The sequence below is a fragment of the Geotrypetes seraphini genome, chromosome 6 (assembly GCF_902459505.1).
Source record: "Geotrypetes seraphini chromosome 6, aGeoSer1.1, whole genome shotgun sequence".
NCBI classification, from domain to species: domain Eukaryota; kingdom Metazoa; phylum Chordata; class Amphibia; order Gymnophiona; family Dermophiidae; genus Geotrypetes; species Geotrypetes seraphini.
The window spans coordinates 210519875-210544016 of NC_047089.1; the positions used below are offsets into that span (position 1 = coordinate 210519875).

Consider the following 24142-nt stretch of genomic DNA (forward strand, 5'->3'; position numbering starts at 1 on the left):
GGTTTACGAGTGCACCGGTTTGCAAGTGTTTTGCAAGATGAGCAAAACATTCGCAAAATTGGCGCCTCAGAAACCGAGTTTGACTTGGTTTACGAGTGCCACCCTCCCGCGATCCAGCATCCCCCCCACTCGTGTTCCCTCCTCCCCCCCGCGATCCTACATCCCCCCCGAGCACCGCAACGGCATCGCTTACCCAGAATCTCGGAGAGAGCGAGACCAGAAGGCTTTGAGCGTGCGCAAATGCTCAAAAGCCCAGTCCAGCCCAGCACAGGGAAGAGGGAGGATCTCAGTTGCACCGCCCAGCCCAGCCCAGGCCAGAAGAGGGAGGATCTTCGAGCACCGGCACCTCCTGTGCATTGGTGCTGGTGCCCGATCGGGGTAAACGATGTTGTTGCGGTGCTCGGGGGGGATGTAGGATCGTGGGGGGAGGACGCGAGCAGGGGGGAGGATGCTGGTTCGCAGGGGGGATGCCAGATCACGGGGGGGGGGGCTATGGAGCAGCGTCGGTGGCCTCAAGGGGAGGGGATGGAGCAGCGCCGGTAGCCTCGGGGGAGGGGGGAGGAGATGAAACGAATCAAAGCGAGTTTCCCTTACTTCCTATGGGGAAACTCGCTTTGATATACGAGCAATTTGGTTTACGAGCATACTTCTGGAATGATTTATGTTCGTAAACTAAGGTTCCACTGTATAGAGAAAGAAAGAGGATAGGATTTAATATACCGTCTTTGTGGTTACGATCAAAATGGTTTACATATTATTACAGGAACTCATTTTGTTTCTGGGGCAATGGAGGTAATTTATCTTTGTGCTTTCAGATTATTATAATTTACCACAAGCAGATATAATAAAATATACAAAATAACATAATTCTGTCTTCTTTTTCCTTTCAGGCCCTATGAGAGAAAGGGAAAGCTAAGGATGCTGGAGCAGAACAATGGATTTCTCTTTCTCTTTCATGCAAGGGATCATGGGAAACACAATTCAGCAACCACCTCAACTGATTGACTCAGCCAACATCCGTCAGGATGATGCCTTTGATGCTAGCAGCGACATTGCTGAAGATGGCAGCCATACACCATATGAAACAGCTCTGCAGCAAGGCTTCCAATATCCTACGCCAACCACTGAGGATCTGCCACCTATCACTAACGGCTATCCACCAACAATCAATATTTACGAACCTCAGAACAAATACCAGGCATACAGTCAGTATCCCAATGGCTCAGCTAATGGTTATGGTGCAGTTAGAAACTTTAATCCCTCAGAGTACTACCAAATGGAACACTCTTCTATTAGACCCCAAGAAGTTCTGGAAAAACCTTCCCCACCACATCCGCAACCACCTCCATCTCTCCCTCCTTCTGGACCACAGGCGGTGATCCCAAAGAAGACCGGGTCACCAGAAATCAAATTAAAAATAACCAAAACTATCCAAAATGGCAGGGAGCTTTTCGAATCCTCCCTGTGTGGGGACCTTTTGAAAGAAGTACAAGCAAGCGAGTATGCCAAGAGGAAACATGAAGGGAGGAAAGAGAAAAGGAAAAAGAGCAGCAAACATGACTCTTCCTCTCAGTCAGAAGAACGTAAGGCACATAAAATTCCTAAACTGGAACCAGAGGACCAGGAAGTAAGTACAATGAATTCCATATTCTCTGTTTAATTTTACAGCAATCTTGCCACAGATTTGCTCAGAATTTCAGATCTTCTACCTCTAAGGTTCAGTATTGTTAACTAACCCCCCCTTTTACTAAGCCGCGGTAGAATTTCTAAATGCACCAACTAAATGCACCAACACTGCTCCGACACTTGTAAAACAGTGTCAGAGCATTTAGCACTCTGGGCTGCGTTAGAAACATCTACTGCAGCTTAGTAAAAGAGGGCCTACATTTTTTGCTCACATAATTCAAACTAAATAAGAAAATTGTTTTAAAACTTTAGCTTTGGAGGTTCTGATTGACCATTTGATATATTCCTAATGGTTACCTTCTCTCTTAATATTCTTAGTATGAGACATAAGTTGTTAATTAGCTGAATAATAAAGGAGTTGAGGAAGTTGTGTCTTGAGCACTCTGATATGGAGTAGAAAATTAAAAAAATGGAGAAGATTGTTGACTATCTAAAGCTAATTGGATAGTAGAAAGAGAGAAATACAAAGTCCTGTGATAATGAGAATGACATTTTCAGCACAGAGTTAGAATTGCATATGTAATATTACTAATTTGAATGAAACAACAAATATTTTGAAGCATGGCAGTTGTGAGCAGGGCTATGGAGTCAAAGTTGGAAGCAATTTTTTGTGCTCCAACTCCTAATAGAGTTAAATAGTATGTCATGCAAATATTATAATGCTTAAATTTCTTATTTCAAAGATGATAATTTGATTAACCAATTTTTTCAGGATATTTTTTACTTTTAGAACAGATTTTGTTATAAAGTTCTTTGATTACAAAATGTAATATAGTTTGATATTTATATTAGTGAAAGTGGACCTAGAGAATGACATGAGGACAAAGTTTGTCCAAATCCCCGCCTCCCCCCTCTTCATTAACTCTGTCTGATCCCATCTGCATAAGCCTCAAATAGTTATGAATTTATATTGAGATCATTTTATTAAAGTATAAAAAGGAACAATATTCTGTACAACTGTCATACAGAACAAGGATCAACAAAACCCTCACAAATATCCCCTCCACTTTCGAGACAACTGAAAAAGCCAAACTGCTAAAAAATGCTGCAGAGAAATAAATATTATGCTAACAGAATACCTCACACAGAACACAAATGCTAAATCCATAGTAGCTGACCCAAAACTATAAACATAAATTAAATTCCTTGTCATCAACAGCAGATGAATCCAGAGACTAGTGGGATTATGTCCATCAACCAGCAGGTGGAGATAGAGAGAACTGAGTTGTCCTCAGCCTTATTGGATGCACAGCCTCCTGGCCAACCAGTATTCTCTATCTCCCGCAGGCTGATGGATGTGTTCCTCACAGCTCCTGGCTTCTGCATGTGGATTTTGGTCCAGGCCTGGATATTTCAAGATGAGGGGTGTCTAGCTGAGTGGTGCCAACTTTAGGGGTTACACCTGGGCTCTCCCAGGTCCCTGCCTTTCCCTTTCTGCAGTTGTGACTTATTTACTTCTTACCCACGTTTATATAAAAAAAAAAAAAAAAGTCACTTTTGAGGAGGACTGACTTTCAACAGCAGTTTTCATCCTCAACAGCTCAGCTCCTTTCATGCTAACAGCATGTGTTCCTGCTCCTTCAGTTGCCCTTCATTACTGATTGCGGGTGAGTGTTTCTTTTTCCCTTTCGCTGTGTCGGGTTTTCGATGCAGTTTGCATTTTGGGCACCTGAAGTAGCTGACAAGGGCTCAGTTGAGCAGTTTGGTCTAGCTCCGCTATGATTTGGGTGGGAATCTGGGCTGTCTTTGCTCTACTATAGAGGGCTCCGGTGGGAGAGGTATGTGGCCTTTTCCCGCGCGGATCCACTGAGACCGATTTTTTAATCGAGCATTTGTAGGCATTTTGGCTTGCCTGCAACGGCCGCATGGTGCACATTTTGTCTGCCATTCAATGAGGTGTTATTGACGCTTTCATATGTAGTGTTCCTGCCGGGTTGCTGTGGCAGTTTGCTGTTCTTGGCGTACTCGATGTACAGTAGTTGAGATGCGGGATCGGGTGCTCTAAGGAGCTGACGATCACTAAGATTGTCTACCGGCAGTCAGTTTTCAGCGCTATCTGCCCTGCCCAAGCCGCATAATTGTCTTGTTATCTAGGTGGTTTTCTTCCTCGGAGGGGAGTTACTGAACTCTGATTGTTTCCTCCCTGTACTTTCTACCAGGCTGGAAGTTTCAATTTTGATTTTAATATTCTACCCTGTTTTGTAATCAAGGGTGGTATTTTTCCTTTCTCCTGTGGCGGTCAGGTGCCGTTTCAGAGTCTCCGTGTGTGGATTCACAGGTGGCTGGGGATCTTTATGTTGTTTGCCTGGCCTACTGCATATTCTGCCTTTTTTCCTGATCCGCTCAACTCCTTTTCAGTTGTTGAGCAGTGTGAACCTGCGGCTGACTTTTATGGTACTGTTTGTATCATGCTATGGGCAGGGTCCGGCTATGAGACCGGTATGATGTGAAGACTGTTGCTTGGTCTGGCCTTGTTTGGGCCGCTTTATTTCAGCTGTGGTGTTTACAGTTTGAATGATGGCAGCCAGTGGCTGGTTATCCTAAAGTGGGGTACTTTAACCGGGGCACCATTTGGTTTAGGTTTACTGGACCAGGGGCCGCAGTGTCGTGTCTCTCTGGTAGATGCATTGCGATGCTCTGTTTGCTGGTTCGCTTCTTTCTGTTCACACAGTCAATTGACCAGTTTCCCCCTGAAGTTACTGTATTTCAGGGCCTTCTGCCAAGCGCATCTTTGGCCACTTCTGGGGACGTGGCTGTTTTCCTGTCCTTACGGTTGTTGGCAGGGCTGCCTTGTGATTGTGAGGGGTATGTGGCTTTATCGTACTGGCGCACCACTCGTCGATTGACACTAGCAAGTTTGATTGCGTCTATTCTATGGGTTAAGCCTTCCCTTTGGTCTTAGTAGCTTGAGGCTTTGTTTTGGGGGGTGCTACTATTTCATATATTCTTTCTGACACGTAGTCCTTGGAGACTTTGGTGGATCCCTTTGCCCACAATTGCCCCGAGCACGCAGAGTACCCGGCTTCTGCAGCTGTGCCCACTTTGATTCTGTTTTAAGCTAGGTGAACGAGCATTTCCTATCTCTAGCTCTCGGCACATTGACGTCTACTCTCACCTTTAGTCTTCTGCACATGGGTGGAGAATGGGCTGTCCCTGTGTGCTGGTTTCACGTTGTCTATTTTCAGCATATCACCCTTTCTCTGGCTATATAGTACGGCTCCTATGTTGACTAATGGGTTCTGGAGCCTAGTCAGGCTACCCTATCAGCTTGGCATAGATATATCACAGCATCAAGCTGTGGTCATGGAAAGTATGCCGATGAAACCTAATAGAAAGGCCAGAAAACCTGACCGCCTACCACAGGCGGTGTGACTCCGTAATGTGTGAATGTCATAATAATTAAAAAAAGGGAACCTGTGGCGATGTACCATAATATACATATATGCCTCGATTGCATGATATCCCGTCTATTTCAACTTCTTTTGCCTTGTGCTGCTAGGCTTTGGGGTATTCTGTCTACCTACTCATTCATTCCTGAATTGGTTACCTCCTGTCTTTTGACAGCTTTCTGGACGTCATGATTCCCATATAGAGGACTCTGTTTGTTTCTCTTCTCTCACATTGACACTGGTCTCTGTCTGTCTTTGATTCTGACTAGTAGAATGTTCCAGCATGTTAGTCAGACAGTTTTCACCTCTTGGGGTCTGGCCTTATGTTCTGTCCTTCTCTCGGTGTTACCTTTCTATTCTTCCCTGTGGGTATTGTAGTTTGGATGTAACTGGACCCCCTTTTTTCCGGTGCTTGCTGGCAGAATTATTTCTGTTTGCGTGTTTGGGGCTCGAGCGGCTGCAATTTCTAGTTGGTTTGTCTACTAGTCAATTCTTCAGCCGCCATAGGTGTGCATCTGCACTTGAGCACATGAGGTACTCCTGACCTTTTTAGCCCGCTGTCTGGGAAACATTTTCCAATTCCTCCTTTTCCTGTCTGTTGAGTCTCAGGTGTCATTCTCGATATGGTGCCTCATTTATCCATTTTGGGATACGAAGGGGATTCTCTTGATGTTGAGTCTCCTGTGCCATTCTAGGTTTGGTGCCTCCTTTATCTCTTTTCAGATATGAAGGGTATTCTCTTTGCGCATCATGTGTACATTTTCACATACTGTGCAGGCAGGCACATATCTATCTATCTATCTTTATATCTTAAAGGGGCTGCATGTAAGAATTTGCTTGTCCTGTCATGTTGCAGGCTTGCGTTCCCTAGGCACAGTTGGACGAGGAGGCAGCTGCTCTAGATGTTACTCAGGTCGGTGGCTGTAGCAATTGGTTTTCGATCTGTCTGGGAGATCTTCTTCCTGTCATGCTTTGCTGGTCCGATTTGCCGTCTTTTTCCCCGACTACTCTATTTTTTCAAATTTATCCATCGCATTAACTATAGGTTATTGCGTTTTGCTCAATTTTTCTTCAAATTGGAACTTGAACTTCTTGGCCTGCCCTAGGGGTGGACTGAATAATCCACCCTGAGTTATGTGATGGCTCTTTGGTAAGAGCACACTCAGGTGGTCTGGCGTCTTGCTTGGGTAACACTCTGTTCTCTTTCTCAATCCAGAGGAAATCACCACAAACATTGTCACTTTGGACATCATAAGTGGGCTGTCACAAGAAATATGGGACTGGCCTGCCCAGGAGCTGCCGGCCACAGAAGGGGTAATGGTAGATATTGATATTTCTTCTGCAGCGGTAGGGCTATGTTTCTTCTTTCCACGCCTTCCTGGTGGGCTCATCTTTCTCTCTTCAATTTATGGATCTCTGGTCCGTGTGTCTGGATGAGTATCCATTTTATCGGAGGTTTGGGTCGGTTACCCTTGGTACAAGCATACCTGTTTCTGTTACAATATTTATTATAGCCCATCCTGTGATGAAGGTGGTGTTTGCAGACTTTCTCGGTACATCTAGTTTGTCTCCTATTCTGGCTTTCTCTGTCTGCATTTTGTCCCTTTTCTGTGCATTTTTTTGCAGCTTAGCCGATGTAGGTCGACTATATTCTAACATCTTTTCGCATATGATCTAGTTAGTCTGTGCACCTCTACTTGGATCTGTATTTATTTCTCTCCAGTAGTATCACGTATTCACTTTCAGTTGATTTGGTTGCTCTAGGTTCCTCCAGCTTTCTTCGTGATTTCTGGAGTCAGGCTTGGCGCCCTTCGTTGGGCCTAAGAAGCTAGAGGGTGGAGGCCTTTTGTAGCCTTCTGCGTGTAGGGGTATGGGTCTTTGCCTCTCCTAGGTGAGGATGTCTTCTTAATTTGTTCAACAATTTGACTCTTTTTCGGAGTCCTGTTGATTTACTACTTTTAGATTGCTCTTCTTTAGGTTGTGACCCTTTACTTTTTTTTGTTTCCTAACTCCATGCCCTAGTACCTTGCAAGGGGAAGGGGGTCTGTTATGTTGTTGTGTTTTTTCATGAATGTCCTGGCTTTCCAATGGGCTCGGGGCAATGCAGGATATAGCGGATTCAATCCTCAGTAGTTTTGTCGGTATCGTTAGAGGTCACGACAGTTTGGTGCTCTGCACTCATTCTATTCGTGGTGGGTCATGGCAGCTGTGGTTTCCACAGCATAGTGCTCTTAGATACTGTTTGTACCTGCTCTTGGGTATGCTGAGCTTGGACTCTATCTGTTTGTAGAGTCCATTCCCTCTGTAATTTCAAATCTTCTTGACCATATCCTGCGTGGCATAACTCGGAGGGGGCAGTTTTCATGATATCTTGGTTGTTTTATACGTATCCCCAGGTAGTCTGGGTGTGGAGCTTCTTCTGACATAGTCGTCGGTACGTTGGAATTTATGCAGTGGTGTTTATTTCCCTCCTTACGTTAGGACTGCTTTGCTACATTCCACTAGTCTCTGGATTCATCTGTTGATGACAAGGAAGGAAAAATTATGTTCTTACCTGTTAATTTTCTTTCCTTTAGTCACAGCAGATGAATCCAGAGCCCCACCCTGTTTCAGTATTCGTAGCTATTACGCGTGGTTTGGAGATGTTTTTTATGCTGGAGATGCATTTTCTATTGTTTGTGTATTGGTTTTTCATGTTTCATATGTGTGGGAAAGGAGTTTCTTCAGTTTGAGTTTATTTTTTGAATGCTCCGAGATGACCTATACTAATTGGCCAGGAGGCTGTGCATCCAATAAGGCTGAGTACAACTCAGTTCTCTCTGTTTCCACCTGCTGGTTGATGGACGTAATCCCACTAGTCTCTGGATTCATCTGCTGTGACTAAAGGAAAGAAAATTAACAGGTAAGAACATAATTTTTCCATCAAAATCCCAGGAACCACACCTTGAATGTAGTACAACACCTATATACATATTTATATATATCGTAGATATATAAATAAAGTAGATGGAGTGGAGATACCATAAATAAAGGAGTCTGAGTCGAAGGTTTTATGTTCTGACTCCACAGTCCTGGTTATGAGTAGCAGCGTCAAATCAAAAGTTTATATACCTGTGGGTATTCATTATTTTACCTTCTGTCACAAGCATTCTTTCTATAAATTATATATTTACAATTACAAGAAAGCAATGCCATGTTCAAAAAGTGGTCTTTAAAAATGAAACTGTCATATCTTCCCTGAGTCGACCCTTCTCCAGACTGAGGAACCATAGCCACTTTAGCCTTTCCTCATAGGGAAGTCATCCCATCCATTTTATCATTTTCATCATTCTTCTCTGTACCTTTTCTAATACCGCTTTCCTTAGCAACAGCAGCAGATGAATCCAGAGACCAATGGGATAGTACACATCTACCAGCTGGTGGAGATATAGAAACTGATTAACAGGTGGTCCTATTGGCTGGCACGCCTCCTGCATCTTCAGTATGCTCTATCTCCCAGCAGGTGATGGTCGCTATTCAACTAGCTCCTGAATTCTGGCTGTGATTGGAAAATTATTTTCTCCTGTTGAGATTTCTCTTCAGTGAGATGGCAATTTTATTTACAGGACAGGAAAAGGGTTTAGATAGACTTTCTCACCACAAAATCTGAGCATGGACCGTCGTATGTTAAAAGGTACAACACTGTGTACGCCTTTCAGCGCTTTAGAAATAATAAATAGTAGTAGTAGTAAAATCTTCTACATCCTGGAAATTGAGAACTATTTGCTTTGTATAAAGGTGAAATCTCTTAGAACTAGACCTCATGGCCTCGTCTCAAAATTCAAAGCTTCCTAGCTTCTTCAGCAGACGCAGGGAGTGGCAGTCAGAGGGGGTAGCAGTGTTGTTTCTTTCTCGCCTCTGGTTTCTCTTTTAAGTGTTTTCCCCTGGCTGATGATTGAATGGATTTGCCATCTCAAGCTCGCTTTCAGGGCACAGTAAATAGAGAATTTCTGGATTGGCTGCACCATCCTTGCTATGTGGATCTGATGAATCTTTCGACGGCCGAACTGTTGAGATTCCTGGCATCTCCGGATTTATTCACCTAGGGTCCAATCAACATGGATATTCATCCTACTTTGATATTACGACCTAGCTTTTGAAAAGTCATGGCTGACGTGTAAGAGTTATGCGAAGCAGGTTATTTCTTCTCTTCTCTAGGTGATACAGATATCTTCACCTGTGGTTTATGCTTCCTTTTGGAGGCTTTTCCTTTCTTGGGTACTTCTCAACGTTGGCACCCTTCCAGAGTTCTATGTTTTATATTCTTTCTTTTTTGGCACAAGCATATTGCCAAGGGCTTAGCGTTCAATTCCCTTCAGCTTCAAGTGGCAATCTTAGCTTGTTACAAGAGCTAGGTATCTCGCTCTTCGCTTACTTTTCAGCTTCATGTAGTTCAGTTCCTAAAAGGAGTACATTATATTCATACACCTCTTAAAAAGCCCTGTCCAGAGTACAATCTTAAGGTACTTCTTCGCAGTTTACAGAAGGCTTTGTTTCAACCTTATCTTTTGAGACTCTAAAAGGCTGTGACGTTGAACACGGTGTTTCTTGTGGCCATGGCTTCAGCTCTGCGGTTTTCTGAGTTGCAAGCCTTGTAAGGCAGGGATTCTTATTTCTGATTTACATATTCTGGGGTGTCAGTTCGAATAGTACCACAATTTCTTTCTAAGGTGGTGTCATCCTTTCTTTTATACCGCTCTCACTTTTCCTTCCTTCTTCCTGGGAGGAGGGATGGGGAGGCGAGCTTTTCTTCACTGCGTTTTTTAAAAGTGCGTAGCATTCTTCGCAATCTGTAGGTTTCTAATGACTTTTAGTTGTTTAAATCACCTCTTTGTATTCTTCAAGGGATGCGACAAACGTATGGCAGCGTCCAAAGCCTCCATCACTCGAAGGGTCCAGGAGGACATTTTTTACACTTACTTGATGGCAGGGAAGCGATTGGCGGAAGAACTTCATGACCATTCAGCCAGAGCAATGGTGGCTACTTGGACTCAGTCCAGAAGTTTTTTCCTTGGAGGAGTTTTGTCACGCGTCTACTTGGTCTTCCAAGAATACTTTATCTCAGCATTACCGGTTGGATGTGGGGGCGCATGCGGAGGCTACATTTAGTGCTTTGGTTGTTGCGGAGGCGGTGTTTGCTTCCTACCCAGATTGAGGATTGCTTTGCTACATCCCATTGGTCTCTGGATTCATCTGCTGCTGTTGCTAAGGAAGGAAAAATGATGTTCTTACCTGTTAATTTTCTTTCCTTTAGATGCCACAGATGACTCCAGAGCCCCACCCTTTCTGGATATTGACTGTCGTTTTTTTCTTTTGCAGCTCTCGAAGTCTGTTATTATTGATAGTTGTATTCTATATTATTACCTTTTGAAATTTGTTGTGGGAAAGAAGTTTTTTACATGCTAAGCATATTGATGGTTACGGATGCTTGGGCAAGGAGCAATACTGAATATGCAGGAGGCGTGCCAGCCAATAGGACCACCTGTTAATCAGTTTCTCTATCTCCACCTGCTGGTAGATGTGTGCTATCCATTGGTCTCTGGATTCATCTCTTGCGTCTAAAGGAAAGAAAATTAACAGGTAAGAACATAATTTTTCCATATCTTTTTTGAGATACGGCAACCAGAATTGCAGTATACACAGTATTTAAGGTGTGGCCGCACCATGGAGCGATATTTATAACATTCTCATCTTTGTTTTCCTTTCCTGTTAATTCCTAAAATTCTATTTGTTTTCTTAGCTGCTGCTGCACACTGAACTGATGGTTTCAACATATTCTCAATGATGTCACCTAAATCTTTTTATGCTAACATGGAACCCTGTATCATTTAGCTATAGTTCGAGTTCCTCTTTCCCACATACATCACTTTGCACTTGCGGGGTCACTGTCAGAATCTGGTGTTTCAGATACCGCAGCCCAGTTGGATTGTTTGGATGCAAGAGACCTTCAAGCTGAGGGGATGGATGACTCTTCGGCAATTTGAGTCTTTTGCAGAGAGAAATTGCTGTCATTCATCATGAATGCCCTTGGGGCCATGAATATTTCAACTCCGGAGTCTGACAATCTTGCCTTTCCCGGTCCACAAAGCCATGTAGGAATTGATCTCGGCACAGTGGTCCCCTCCAGATGCGAGCCTTAGGGTCGCTATACCTGTTTCATCCTGGATAAACTTAAGTGACTGAAAGTAGATGCTCTGGTAGCTGCAGTGATGAAGAAAACTACTGTTCCAATGTAAGGTGGTGTGGTCCTGAAAGATGCTCGGGATCATTACCTGGAATCCTCAAGCTCTCGAGGTAGTGGTACTATCCTTTCAGATCAGTTTGTAGTTCATATGTGGCGCGGACATGTCTTTCCTGGGTAGCTGTGGAGGTGGAAGGCGTTTGACTGCGTCGATTGGAAGTTTATGGGACTGGGCAACTGCTTTGTTTCCTGGATTTTATCTCTTTATAATTCCCCTCTCACTTGTGTCAAAATTAAAGGGGTTTATTCTCCTTTTGAGCTTAAGAGTGGAACAAGGCAAGGGTGCCCACTTTCCCCGTTACTGTTTGCCCTGTTACTTTTGTGCAGCAGATACGCCAAACAGGAGATGTGAGATGTCTTCCTGTTAATGGGGTAGAACATAAACTGTCTTTGTTTGCCGACGATATCCTGGCAATTATTGAAGGGTTGGAGTCCTCCCTAGTGTCATTTCAGGGACAGTTCCTTAGACTGAAGTTCTTTTGTTAAAACAACGCTTACCATGGAACCTGACACGGACAGTCAAAAGTGTACTATCACTTAAAATTTTAAGTACTGCCTGAACCACAAGCATACTAGTGCCTTCCCACCTGATGATGGCTTGCGGGACAGGCAGTTCTTAGTTTTCTGTGGAGCTGAGAAGCTGTGTTTTCGAGTTCTCTCAAAGTGTGTCAATCTTTGATCTTTTTTATGCCTTCCCTTTGGGGGTTTTTTCTTCCTTTTTCTCATAATATTTTGTTTTCTGTCTAGGGTGAATAAAAATCAGTGCTTTCAAAAATAAAAAAATAGGATTTTTAAAATTTAAATTGAATTTTTTTTAATGCTTTATTGAGGAAAAATCTATCAAAAGATAGATTCTATTTAAGATACATTATAGTCCAAAAGTTATTCATCATGAAATAAGGATTTGTTTTTAATTATGTAGAATGAGGCTGTATATTCATGCAATGTTTACATTTTTTGGTAAATGAATTCCATTCATAATGTCATGAGCGTGATTTAAATCAAGTCTTTCTGACTAGTGATTTAATTTGGTTTGGGGAGTCATGTGATGGTATGTTCCTGAGCTGATTGATGCCTGTGAACTCTGCTCCACTCTGATTCCCCAATTAACACCAAAATATCACTAATCTACGTAGTGAGTTTTATGTGGGAATTCACCATTACAGCAACGCATTGGGAGCAGATTTGCTGTATTCAGGAGAAAGCAACACACTAACTAACTGGCAATGACCCAGATCGAGGAGCCCCTGACATGATTATCGAACAATGTCATACAAGTCTTTATGCGGCACTTTTCACAGCTCTTAGATGACAAGTTGGCTAAGTTGCATACTTCAACGGAGGAGCTTAAAAGATGCTATTGTGAGTCATGTGACGCAATTTCAGCACATCAAGGAGTAAGTGTTGGCCCAGGAGGACCATGTAGTGTCTTCAGAGGGAGGCTGGACACCCTTGAAAATCAAAATCTTCTGGTCTGTGTGGAGGACCAGGAGAATAAGGTCTGCTGCAAGAACATCCAAATTATTTGACTGCCCGAAAGCATTTAAGACTCTGAGCTGCAAAATTTTGCAGAAAGCTTGCTCCCCAAGCCTTGGGCCTGCTAACCAGTGTGGGGCCAGTGGTGGTGGAACAAGTGCATTGTATGGGTCAATGGCAGGAGAAAAATGTTAGAGCTAGGCCCCAACCAGTGCTGGCGCACTTCTGTAATTATGCAGTGAACGCCCGGTTATTGGAGCTGTTCAGGAGAAACCGTACTCTGGAACATGCTGAAGCAAAATTTGTGTTCTTTCAGGATTTTTCTCAAAGGGTAGCTGATCAATGGAGGGCTCAGTAGTTTACTAAGGGCATTAAGTTCACTCTTCAGTATCCAGCTAGAGTTTGTCTCACCTATAATAATCAAACTTTTACCATAACCAAGCCTGAGGAGGCTTGGCGCTTTATTGAAGACCTTCCACTTCAGTAAGAAAGGAGAGACCCTGAGGAATGACTTTTGATTCAACTGAAGATGATGATGCATTTGTTATCCAGACGGGCTGCTCACATTTTAACTATGCACATCTGTAGAAGATATGTAGAACCTTTCCCTTTGGCTTGATGTGCGCAGCCTTTGGCACCAGTGATTGCTTTGCTTTGTGACTTCTACGAGGATGTCACTAAGGCCACAAAGTGCCTGCTTGTTAGTTCATATGTGATCCTATATGAATGCCAGGCTGTGAAGCTGCCCACAGGTTCCTGTTGAAGATTGGGAGGGTCTGCTAGACTGCTAGATTGGTAACTAGTTCTACTTACTCTGTAAGTCATTTGCTTGATGTGGTTATTGCCGATTCCATATTAAGCTCTGGTATCTCACTTCTTTCAACTATTCCTGTGCCATGGTCTGATCATTTTCTTGTTCAGTTTTCTTTGTCTATTGGAACTTCTACTGCTCTGCTTGTCCCTAGTCATACTTCGACTAAATAAGTTTGAAACTTTAAAACCCATACTGAAGAAAATTTATTTCGTAACTGCACCATTTCCCGACAGTTTTTCTGACCGTGGATTATCTGATCAAATCAAAATCTGGGACAATATTTTACAATCTGCTTTAGACCTTTCTGTTCCTCTTAAACCAATAACTTTACAGCATTGTCCGTCTGCAGCCCTGGTTTCATGCAGGCCTTTCACTCCTGCAACATCAGTTACTTAGGGTGGAATGCCTATGGCGGAAGAATCCTTCAGTTTCTTCCAACACACGCTTTAAATCTCTCTCAGGGCTTTATTCTACTTCCTTACGGAAAGCTAAACGGAATTATCTACATAAGATTTTGCAACATGATATGAATAATTCTCAGTTATACTGTCTTTTCTTTTCCCTTTCTGGTTCTTTTAAAGCGAGTAACTCTACAAATCAACCGCAGAACTTATTAAGTACTGATGACTTCACAAAGGGTTTTTCTGATAAGGTTCCTTAAAGAACTCTTTAGTAACATTACCTTTCCCATTTTCCAGATCTGATTCATCTGCTGCTATGGTTCCTGTTTATGAACTTTTAGCTTTCAATCTGTCTTCTGCTTCACTAGTAAGGAACGTGGTTTCCCTCATCTTGCTCTACATCTTCCCCAAATGATTCATTTCCACCTTTTCTTGTTAAGAGATTTTTGGATTGTCTTTTTCAACCCCTGCTTGCTATGGTCTCCAATAGTCTTGCTTCTGGAACATTTCCTGCATCTTGGAAGTATGCAATAATCACTCCCAGGAAGTATTTCTTTACAGAACGGGTAGTAGATCACTGGAACAATACTTCTGCTCGGTTTTTACCTGCGAGGCTCCAGGGAATGGGCCACATCTGGAAGCAACGTCAAGCGTGGAAGACCCATTTCAGAATTTTGAGATCACACCAGCTGATGTCTACAGCGAATTGTCAAGACTCCAGGTGAGCAAAGCCATGGGTCCAGACGAATTGCACCCAAGAGTGCTCAGAGAGCTGTGCGAGGTCCTGGCGGAACCATTAGCCATGCTCTTCAATCTCTCCCTAGAGAAGGGGAGAGTCCCCCTGGATTGGAAAACAGCGAACGTTGTTCCTCTGCATAAAAAGGGATGTAGGGCAGAGGCAGCAAATTACCGACCAGTGAGTCTCACATCGATCGTATGTAAACTCATGGAAACACTAATTAAACGTAAGTTGGACACTATCTTGGATGAGGGGAATCTTAGGGATCCTAGTCAACATGGATTCACTAAGGGTAGGTCGTGTCAATCCAACCTCATCAGCTTCTTTGATTGGGTAACAGGAAAGTTGGACTCAGGAGAGTCTCTGGACATAGTATATTTGGATTTCAGCAAAGCTTTTGACAGCGTCCCACACCGTAGGTTACTAAACAAGATGAAATCAATGGGGTTGGGTGAGACGATAACTGCATGGGTCAATGATTGGCTGAGTGGTAGACTTCAGAGGGTGATGGTCAACGGTACCCTCTCTGAAACATCAGAGGTGACCAGCGGAGTGCCACAGGGCTCGGTCCTGGGTCCTCTCCTTTTTAATATATTCTTAAGGGACTTGACACGAGGGCTGCAGGGTAAAGTGACATTATTCACCGACGACGCAAAACTGTGCAACATAGTAAGTGATGGCGTTTTACATGATAGTATGACACAGGACCTTCGTACGTTGGAAATCTGGTCCTCGACATGGCAGCTAGGCTTCAATGCTACGAAGTGTAAGGTCATGCACCTCGGTAGCAGAAATCCGTGCAGAACTTACACCTTAAATGGAGTAACATTAGCTAGAACCTCAGTAGAAAGAGATTTGGGAGTAGTCATCAGTGCAGACATGAAGGCTGCCAAGCAGGTAGAGAAGGCCACATCCAAGGCAAGGCAAATGATGGGATGTATCAATAGAAGTTTCGTCAGTCGGAAACCAGGAGTCATAATGCCGCTGTACAAGACCATGGTGAGACCTCATCTGGAATACTGTGTGCAATTCTGGAGACCACATTACCGTAAGGACGTGCTTAGAGTCGAGTCGGTTCAGAGGATGGCCACTAGGACGATCTTGGGATTCAAGGGTCTCTCGTACGAAGAGAGACTGAGCAGACTGCGGCTCTACACTCTTGAAGAGCGCAGGGAGAGGGGGGACATGATTGAGACATTTAAATACATCACAGGACGTGTCGAGGTGGAAGATGACATCCTCTTCCCCAGGGGACCCTCGACCACAAGAGGGCATCCGCTTAAACTCAAAGGGGGGAAATTTAGGGGTGACACCAGGAAGTATTTTTTCACGGAAAGGGTAGTAGATCACTGGAATAAGCTTCCGGTGCAGGTAGTCAAGGCCACAGGCGTGCTTGACTTTAAGAGCAAATGGGACAAGTACGTGGGATCCCTACGTAAGACGATTCACTAGCATCTAGACTTATTGGGGTGGGTCAGTAGTGTGGGCAGACTTGATGGGCTATGGCCCTTTTCTGCCGTCATCTTTCTATGTTTCTATGTTTCTAAGTGGTCAAGGCCACCAGTGTACTCGACTTTAAAAATAAATGGGACATCCACGTGGGATCCCTATGGGGGTCGAGCTAAGGAACTGGGTCATTAGCACTCAGACTTGATGGGGTGGGACAGAAGAGTGGGCAGACTTGATGGGCTGTAGCCCTTTTCTGCCGTCATCTTTCTATGTTTCTATTCTTAAATCTTTGAAGTCTGACTCAGCTAAGATTAATAATTACCAGCTGATTTCTAATTTATCTTTTCTTTCTAAAATCTTAGAGAAAGTAGTGGCTGTACAATTGTCTAAATATCTTGACCAAATACATGCTCTTCATCCACACCAAACAGGCTTCTGTCAACACTATTCCATAGAGCATTCTCTCCTTGGATTAACTAATTAGGTGCATTCAATTTTAGACGGTAATCATGATGTTATCCTCTTTTCTCTGGACATGTCAGCAGCATTTGACCTGGTAGGTCATACAATAATGTTAGATTGATTGAAGGACCTCAACATCACTGGTACAGCGTTCTCATGGTTTAGTTCTAATTTGGCAGATCAAACCTATTCTGTTTCCCACTCTGGTATTCTCTCCAGTTCTTATTCGCTTTTATCTGGTGTTCTGTAGGGTTCTGTTCTTGGGCTACTCTCTTTAATATTTTTCTCGCTCCTCTAACACTACTGTTATAGGCACTCAGCTTTACCTTTTTCATTTATGCTGACGATATACAGTTATTGCATCCTTTCAATTCTAATAATCCCAGTGACTATTCTTTGATATCCAAAAACAGGCTAAAAACTTTCAAAAAACTTCCACCATGATTTTTTCTCCAATTAAGCGTGCATTGAGTCTTCCTGGTAATACCTTTAATCTGAAGGGTAATCCTTTACCATATTCATTCTTGATTAAAATCCTCGGTGTTACCTTTCACTCCACCTTGTCCTTTCATTTGTACATCTTCAATATTTCATCTTTTCTATGACTTCGTCAGCTTCACTCAGTTAGGTCTTTGTTAAATCGCAATTCTTTATGAATCCTTTTACATTCACTAGTTATCTTTTAACTGGATTATTGTAATTCTTTACTAATCGGATTTACGCAGTACCAATTGCGTCGACTCCAGCTCATACAAAATACTACGCTCAGAACATAAGAATTGCTGTTATTGGGTCAGACCAGTGGTCCATCGTGCCCAGCAGTCCGCTCACGCGGCGGCCCTTGGTCAAAGACCAGTGCCCTAACTGAGACTAGTCCTACCTGCGTACGTTCTGGTTCAATAGGAACTTGTCTAACTTTGTCTTGAATCCCTGGAGGGTGTTTTCCCCTATGATAGACTCCGGAAGAGCGTTCCAGTCTTCCACCACTCTGAGTGAAGAACTTTCTTACGTTCGTACAGAATCTATCCCCTTTCAATTTTAGAGAGTGCCCTCTTGTTCTCCCCACCTTGGAGAGGGTGAACAACCTGTCCTTATCTACTAAGTCTATTCCCTTCAGTACCTTGAATGTTTCAATCATGTCCCCCCTCAGTCTCCTCTGTTCAAGTGAGAAAAGGCCCAGTTTCTCTAATCTTTCACTGTACGACAACTCCTCCAGCCCCTTAATCACCTTAGTCGCTCTTCTCTGGACCCTTTCGAGTAGTACTGGGTCCTTCTTCATGTACGGTGACCAGTGCTGGACGCAGTACTCCAGGTGAGGGCGCACCATGACCCGGTACAGTGGCATGATAACCTTCTCCGATTTGTTCGTGATCCCCTTCTTTATCATTCCTAGCATTCTATTCGCCCTTTTCGCCGCCACAGCACATTGCATGGACGGCTTCATCGACTTGTCGATCATAACTCCCAGGTCTCTTTCCTGGGAGGTCTCGTTAAGTACCGCCCCGGACAACCTGTATTCGTGCATGAGATTTTTGTTACCTACATGCATCACTTTACACTTATCCAGACTTCTTTACCGTTGTTTAAAATTTGATCATATTACTCCACTTCTCAGAACTGAGCACGTGCTTCCGATCTCTTTCATGATATCTTTTAAATACAACCTCCATACTTTCCAGATTCAGGACTCTGGTTTTTCTTTATTTTTATTTTCTCATTTGATTCCGTATTCACCCAAGAGGGAGTTGTGTTCCTCAAATCAATCCTTACTGTCTATTAGGCAGCTTTTTTCTAGACATTTACAGAGATTCTAGTTTCTCTGTAATGGCTCCAACACTCTGGAGCTCTCTCCCATTATATCTGCGAACAGAGATATCTCTTCAGTCTTTTAAATCCCACTTGAAAACCTATTACTACAAAATGGTGTTTGAACCCAGTTCTAATACATTGACACTGTGCAACTTTTCTAATCACTAGTGACTAGATAGTCACTACCTTGACAACTTTATCTCATTACTTGTGACTAGGATGTAATTATCTTTACTTTTTTTTTCCTTCTCCTCCTGTTACTTCTAGTTAGCAGGACATGCTGGTGCCGGTGCCGGTGCGGAGGCTACACTGAAGAAAGAAGAGGGTTCGGGTGGGTTGGGGGACCTCAGGTCGTGGCGGGGGGGGGTGCCCGATGGCGGCAGGGGGGTGCACGATGGCGGTGGGGGGTGCTGGATCGCGGGGGGATGGTGCCGGTTAGCGGGGGGGGGGGGGCACTCGGGTTCTGAGGCGCCGATTTTGCGAATGTTTTGCTCGTCTTGCAAAACACTCGCAAACCGGTGCACTCGTAAACCGAGGTACCACTGTACTGGCAAATATACAAAAGAGGTAGAGTGTGTGCTTTTGACCTGAAATGGTGACCACAGCCCCAATATCTTGGGATCCTTTGGTGAACAACAGAGGTGGCAGTGAGGCAAGAAATTAAATTTAATCATAGATGGACTAGGCACAGAGGATCCTTGGTCATAAAAAATAGTGTAAAATCTGAGATGATTTAGTATAGGCCACTTTTCTGTAAAATATCCAAAATGGATAACAGCAGAGTAAAATATAATTAAACAGGTGCTGCAGTAGGTAGGGATGGCAGACAGATGGATCTAGCCCTGTCCTTGACATGCCTGTGCCCTGCCCCGGTCTACCACTAGACCACCAGAGGGGGACAGGGGACAGAGCCTGGCAGGGAGGAGGGAAAGGGTTCAGAGCTTGACAAGGAGTGTGGAGTTGGGTGCAGAGCCTGGCAGGGAGAATTCCTCAAAATCTAGGGTGCGTCTTATGGTCCATTGCGTCTTATGGAGCGAAAAATAACGGTATATAAATACGTTGGGAGAGTTAGAGACCTGGTGGGAGGAAGAAAACCAACGAGTCATTGTGTTATCAGGGTACAAATTACATCACATTGATGGGATTGGTCATTCTGTTATGTCCATTCTGGAATCAATATGAAAGGTGTTTCACCTCAACCTGCAAACCAGGGCTTGCAGAAATCCACACATTCTTTTCTCCATTGCTCCTCCCACTTCTGCTGCTAGAGACGATGCCTGACATAAAAACTCAGGCCTAGATTCTAGGGGACTGCTTTGATATGTTCCACAGGTTTAAGAATGATGTGCCTATTTCACTAGAAGGGAAGATTAGGTAGTTATCTTGATGATTTTTCTTTCTAGTAAATAGGCATTTCATTCTTAAAGCCCACCCTTTCAGATGTGCATTAGCCTTCTAGCTGTCTCAGACATATCCATATTTCTGGATATCTTATTTCTTTTATTTGTCTAGCAAAGTCAAGGATGGGGGTGCCACTCCTATTTTGAAGAGACCAGGGGTTATCTTTCAAAATTCCAAGACTGTTTGTTAATACAGGTTGCACTCAGGTGTAGGGGGCTTGTTCATTCCACTTCGTTATATGTTTAGGGGCTCCTTTTACAAAGCCGCGCTAGCGGTTTAATGCTTGCTAAACCGCCGGCCGCACTAGGGTAGTTTTTTGGCCAGCGCTGGGGTTAGCGCGTGATGAAAAGTCACGCGCGCTAAAGCCCCTAGCGCGGTTTTGTAAAAGGAGCCCTAAATGTTTTATATTATTTTGTGTTTAATTGAATTTAATGTGGTGTCTTATATACCGCTAAATCTCCCAAAGAATTTGAAGCTGTTTACAAAACAATTAAATTGACTTACCGGTAAGTAATGGCCAAAAATCTAACGGTTTCACAATCTAACTATAGTACCTAAAAAAGAAATAATTACTTACAATTACCTTTATAAAGAGAAGGAAGAGGGAAAAAATACAATAAACTCAATACTATAGGTGCTTAAAAGGCACAACAGAAAGGAAAAAGTCACTATTAAAGAACCCCCAAAGAAAGGTCCAAATATAAAAGCAGTAAAAAAAATAAAAAATAAATAGCAAAATTAAACAAGTCCAACAAAAATAAAGCAAAAATAAAAATGAACCCCAGTCATTCTCACTACCCTCGGTCAGCTTCTAATTTCATGTCCCCAGTTGAGCCAGGCCAGTCTGGGCCAGTACCACAAAAGTGTGATATGAGTAAAACAGACTTGTTTCTTTGGAAGAGACCCGTACCCCTCCCTGTTATGTTTCCTTCTGTAGGGTTGACCATCTGCTTTGATATGAACTGAGGAATTAGAAGACAGCCCAGAGTGATAGAAGGTGGAGCAGAAAAATATAAACGAGGCGCTCAACACCAGATCTTGCAATCAGAGATACACAATCCACAGGTTCAAGAATGATGTGCCTATTTACTAGAAAGAAGATATCGAGGTAAGTACCTAATCTTCCCTATATACTAATATTTTGTTCTTGTTACAGTTTTTACAGCTCCTGACACAGCCCTTGTTAGGGGAAAATGGTTGTCGGGTTTTTAAATATTTGGGCTCCTTTTACGAAGGTGCGCTAGGGTTTTTAGCGCAGGCACAAAATTACCGCACGCTATAGCATGCGTTAGCTGAAAATCTACCACCTCCTAAAAAGGAGGCGGTAGTGGCTAGTGCGCTCGGGAATTTAACGCGCGCTATTGCACGCATTAAGGCCCTAGCGCACCTTTGTAAAAAGAGCCCTTTATGTATTTATTATTTTATTCACACTTATTTCATGGTGAATACATTTTCTGTGAAGCAATAGACAGTTGCTTTGTTGCTGCCTACAATGGATATGTGTACTTTTTATCTGCTTAAATTCTTGGTAGTTTTATTGCAGATATTTTCAGCACACATACCACTTCTGGAAATTGGCATTGAAAATTATCACTGTAATGCAAAACAATTCTTATGATATATTTTTAATCAAGATGGAACAATGATGTTAAAGTTCGAAATAGTGAAATTTAGTCTGTTGCATTTTCCTACAGACCCAGCAGCACTTACCCTCTCCTTCAGCTGAAGTTAAAACTGGTATTTGGTTTCAAGTTGGCGATCTGGTCTGGTCAAAAGTGGGAACCTTTCCTTGGTGGCCTTGTATGGTGTCCTGTGATCCACAACTTCAGGTGCATAGCAGAATTAACACAAGAGGTAAGAAAAATATCTTCTAATCAAAAACTTAATTTGAAAGCATACAAATGAATGAAAGAGAACCCAGTACATATAAATGGACTTTTTGAGGAAATTAGTCACCACATGGGCTGTTTAAATTTTTTTCAGTTGATGCATATTATCTGTTCAAGGGAACTATCCATGTTGGGAAAAGTTCAAAATGGTCTTTTCTAACATGTAAACCTATCTTTGCAACTAATGTACATTTGTATTAAGCTAGTTGGATGGCCTAATGGTAATAGTGCCTTTGGCCTCACCTGGTTTTAATGTAGGTAGAACCCAAAAAATTATGGCCAAAGCTCATAAGAGGTCCTCCACAGGGTTGGTTGCTGCAAATTCAGCTTTATTTGCCAGTTTCTCCCTGGTCTAGGAGTAACTACCTTCTGGGAACATCCTGGGCATTTTAACATGCTGTTAAATTTTATAATCAGGTGCCTCCTTTTTTGTTTTTTCTCTCTCAGGAAGGTGATCCATGAGTTGTTTTGCCTGGATCTTCTTCTTCCTTGTTGTGGATGGTTAAGTTCTTGGCATTTCTTTAATGAAAATGACCATGGCCTCTCTTACTGAGTTGTACAATGCTGCTTATGAATGCTTCTCTGTCACCCATAAGGTTGGCCACAGCAGCTGCAGCATTTAGCTGATAAATCAACTGTAGGCTTAGTGCCCTATTTATTTGTCAGCATATAGCTGACTATCTACTCAAGCCACTCATGATAGAAGACACAATGATAATTCAACAGGATGGTTGGATAGGGGGAGATTCTAATGGCCTTGGGCCTGTCAGGAGCATTGATATATGTTACTTTAAGAGAATACCACCAAATGGTTCTTGGATACACTTTTCCTGGGTATCTGACAGCTTTAAGATCTCTTATTGATCTAACAAGATGGGAAAAACTGGCTCCTTACGATGGGAGGGATTTTGGGTTCACCCTTTTTGGACACATTTCAAGAGTGGGGGGCTTCCCAGGCATTGGAACCACTAAAATAGCTGAGGGATTTCAGGAGGTATGATGCTTACTCCTTTCCATTCTCTGGAGGTTTTGGGAGATCTTTTGTCTCCAAAAGAAGGAAAGGTTCTGTGACTTTGGAGAGAAGGCTTGAGGCCTCACTTTTAGGTTTCTACATCTTCCTTTTCCATATCTGTTCTGACCATAGTGCTTCCTGTGAACTCTAAGCGCCTGTATTTCAGCTGTGGATGTAGTATCTTGGGCTCAGGTACAGATATTTGTACAGTACATTTTACTCTTTTCTTGTATGATTTGTGATGTCCTTCCTCTCTCTGGGGCACTGGTTCTCAACCCCGTCCTGGAGGACCACCAGCCAGTCGAATAGTCAGGACAGCCCTAATGAATATGAATGAGAGACATTTGTATATAATGGAGGTGTCAGGCATGCAAATCTGTGCAATGCATATTCATTAGGGCTATCCTGAAAACCTGACTGGCTGCTGATCCTCCAGGACAGGGTTGGGAACCATTGCTCTAGGGCAGTGTTTTTCAACCTTTTTTGGGCAAAGGCACACTTGTTTCATGAAAAAAATCACGAGGCACACCACCATTAGAAAATGTTAAAAAATTTAACTCTGTGCCTATATTGACTATATATAAAGTAATTCTCTTGAATAGGAATCAAATAAACACAAAGAAAGTATTTTATAATTACTTTATTATGAAATATTAAGTAAACAGAATAGTGAAAAATTATAAAATACTTTATTCAGTGCGAAACCTGGGCCTGTTTGGCTGAACACAAAGCTGATATTCTGGCTGGAATCGAAGAAAGACACACACGTAGCTCTTTGTCAACAGCTCTCAGTCTCTCTCTGTATTTGGTTTTTATAGCATACAAAAATAGACAAATATACCCTCCATCCTTTTTATTAAACCACAATAGCAGTTTTTAGCGCAGGGAGCTGCGCTGAATGCCCAGCGCTGCTCTTGACGCTCATAGGCTCCCTGCGCTAAAAACCACTATTGCGGTTTAGTAAAAGGTGACCATATTGTAAAATATAGACAGCAGATATAAATTCAGAACTGTGCATAGTAAGTGAAGGGAAGTTTTCATCTCTGGGAATTTACCCAGTTAACTATTAAGTTATTTGGGCAAATTCCTTTGAAAACTGTGGTAATACTGCCTCCACTTTGCTAAATTTAAAATAAAATCATTTTTCCTACCTTGTCTGGTGATTTCTGGTTGCACTTTCTTCTTCTGACTGTGCATCCAATCTTTCTTCCCTTCTATCAGCCTGTATGCTTTCTCTCCTCCACACCTCATTCCCTCCCCCAACTTTTTCTTCCTCTCTCCCTGACCTTTCTTTCTTTTTTTCTGTTTCTCTTCTTTCCTTCTGTTTCCCTGCCT

At 42.9% G+C, this 24142-nt stretch overlaps 1 protein-coding gene across 6 annotated transcripts in view; it reads left to right on the forward strand.

The window, feature by feature from the left end:
* NSD3 (nuclear receptor binding SET domain protein 3) overlaps window positions 1-24142 on the forward strand; it is a 247944-nt gene that overhangs the window by 44838 nt on the left and 178964 nt on the right. For all 6 annotated transcript variants that reach the window (XM_033948594.1, XM_033948593.1, XM_033948592.1 and 3 more), the window contains 2 exons: window positions 891-1627; window positions 21601-21760. In XM_033948594.1, coding sequence (XP_033804485.1) covers window positions 935-1627; window positions 21601-21760 — 853 coding nt within the window. In that variant the 5' untranslated portion in view covers window positions 891-934. The remainder of the gene's footprint in view (window positions 1-890; window positions 1628-21600; window positions 21761-24142) is intronic.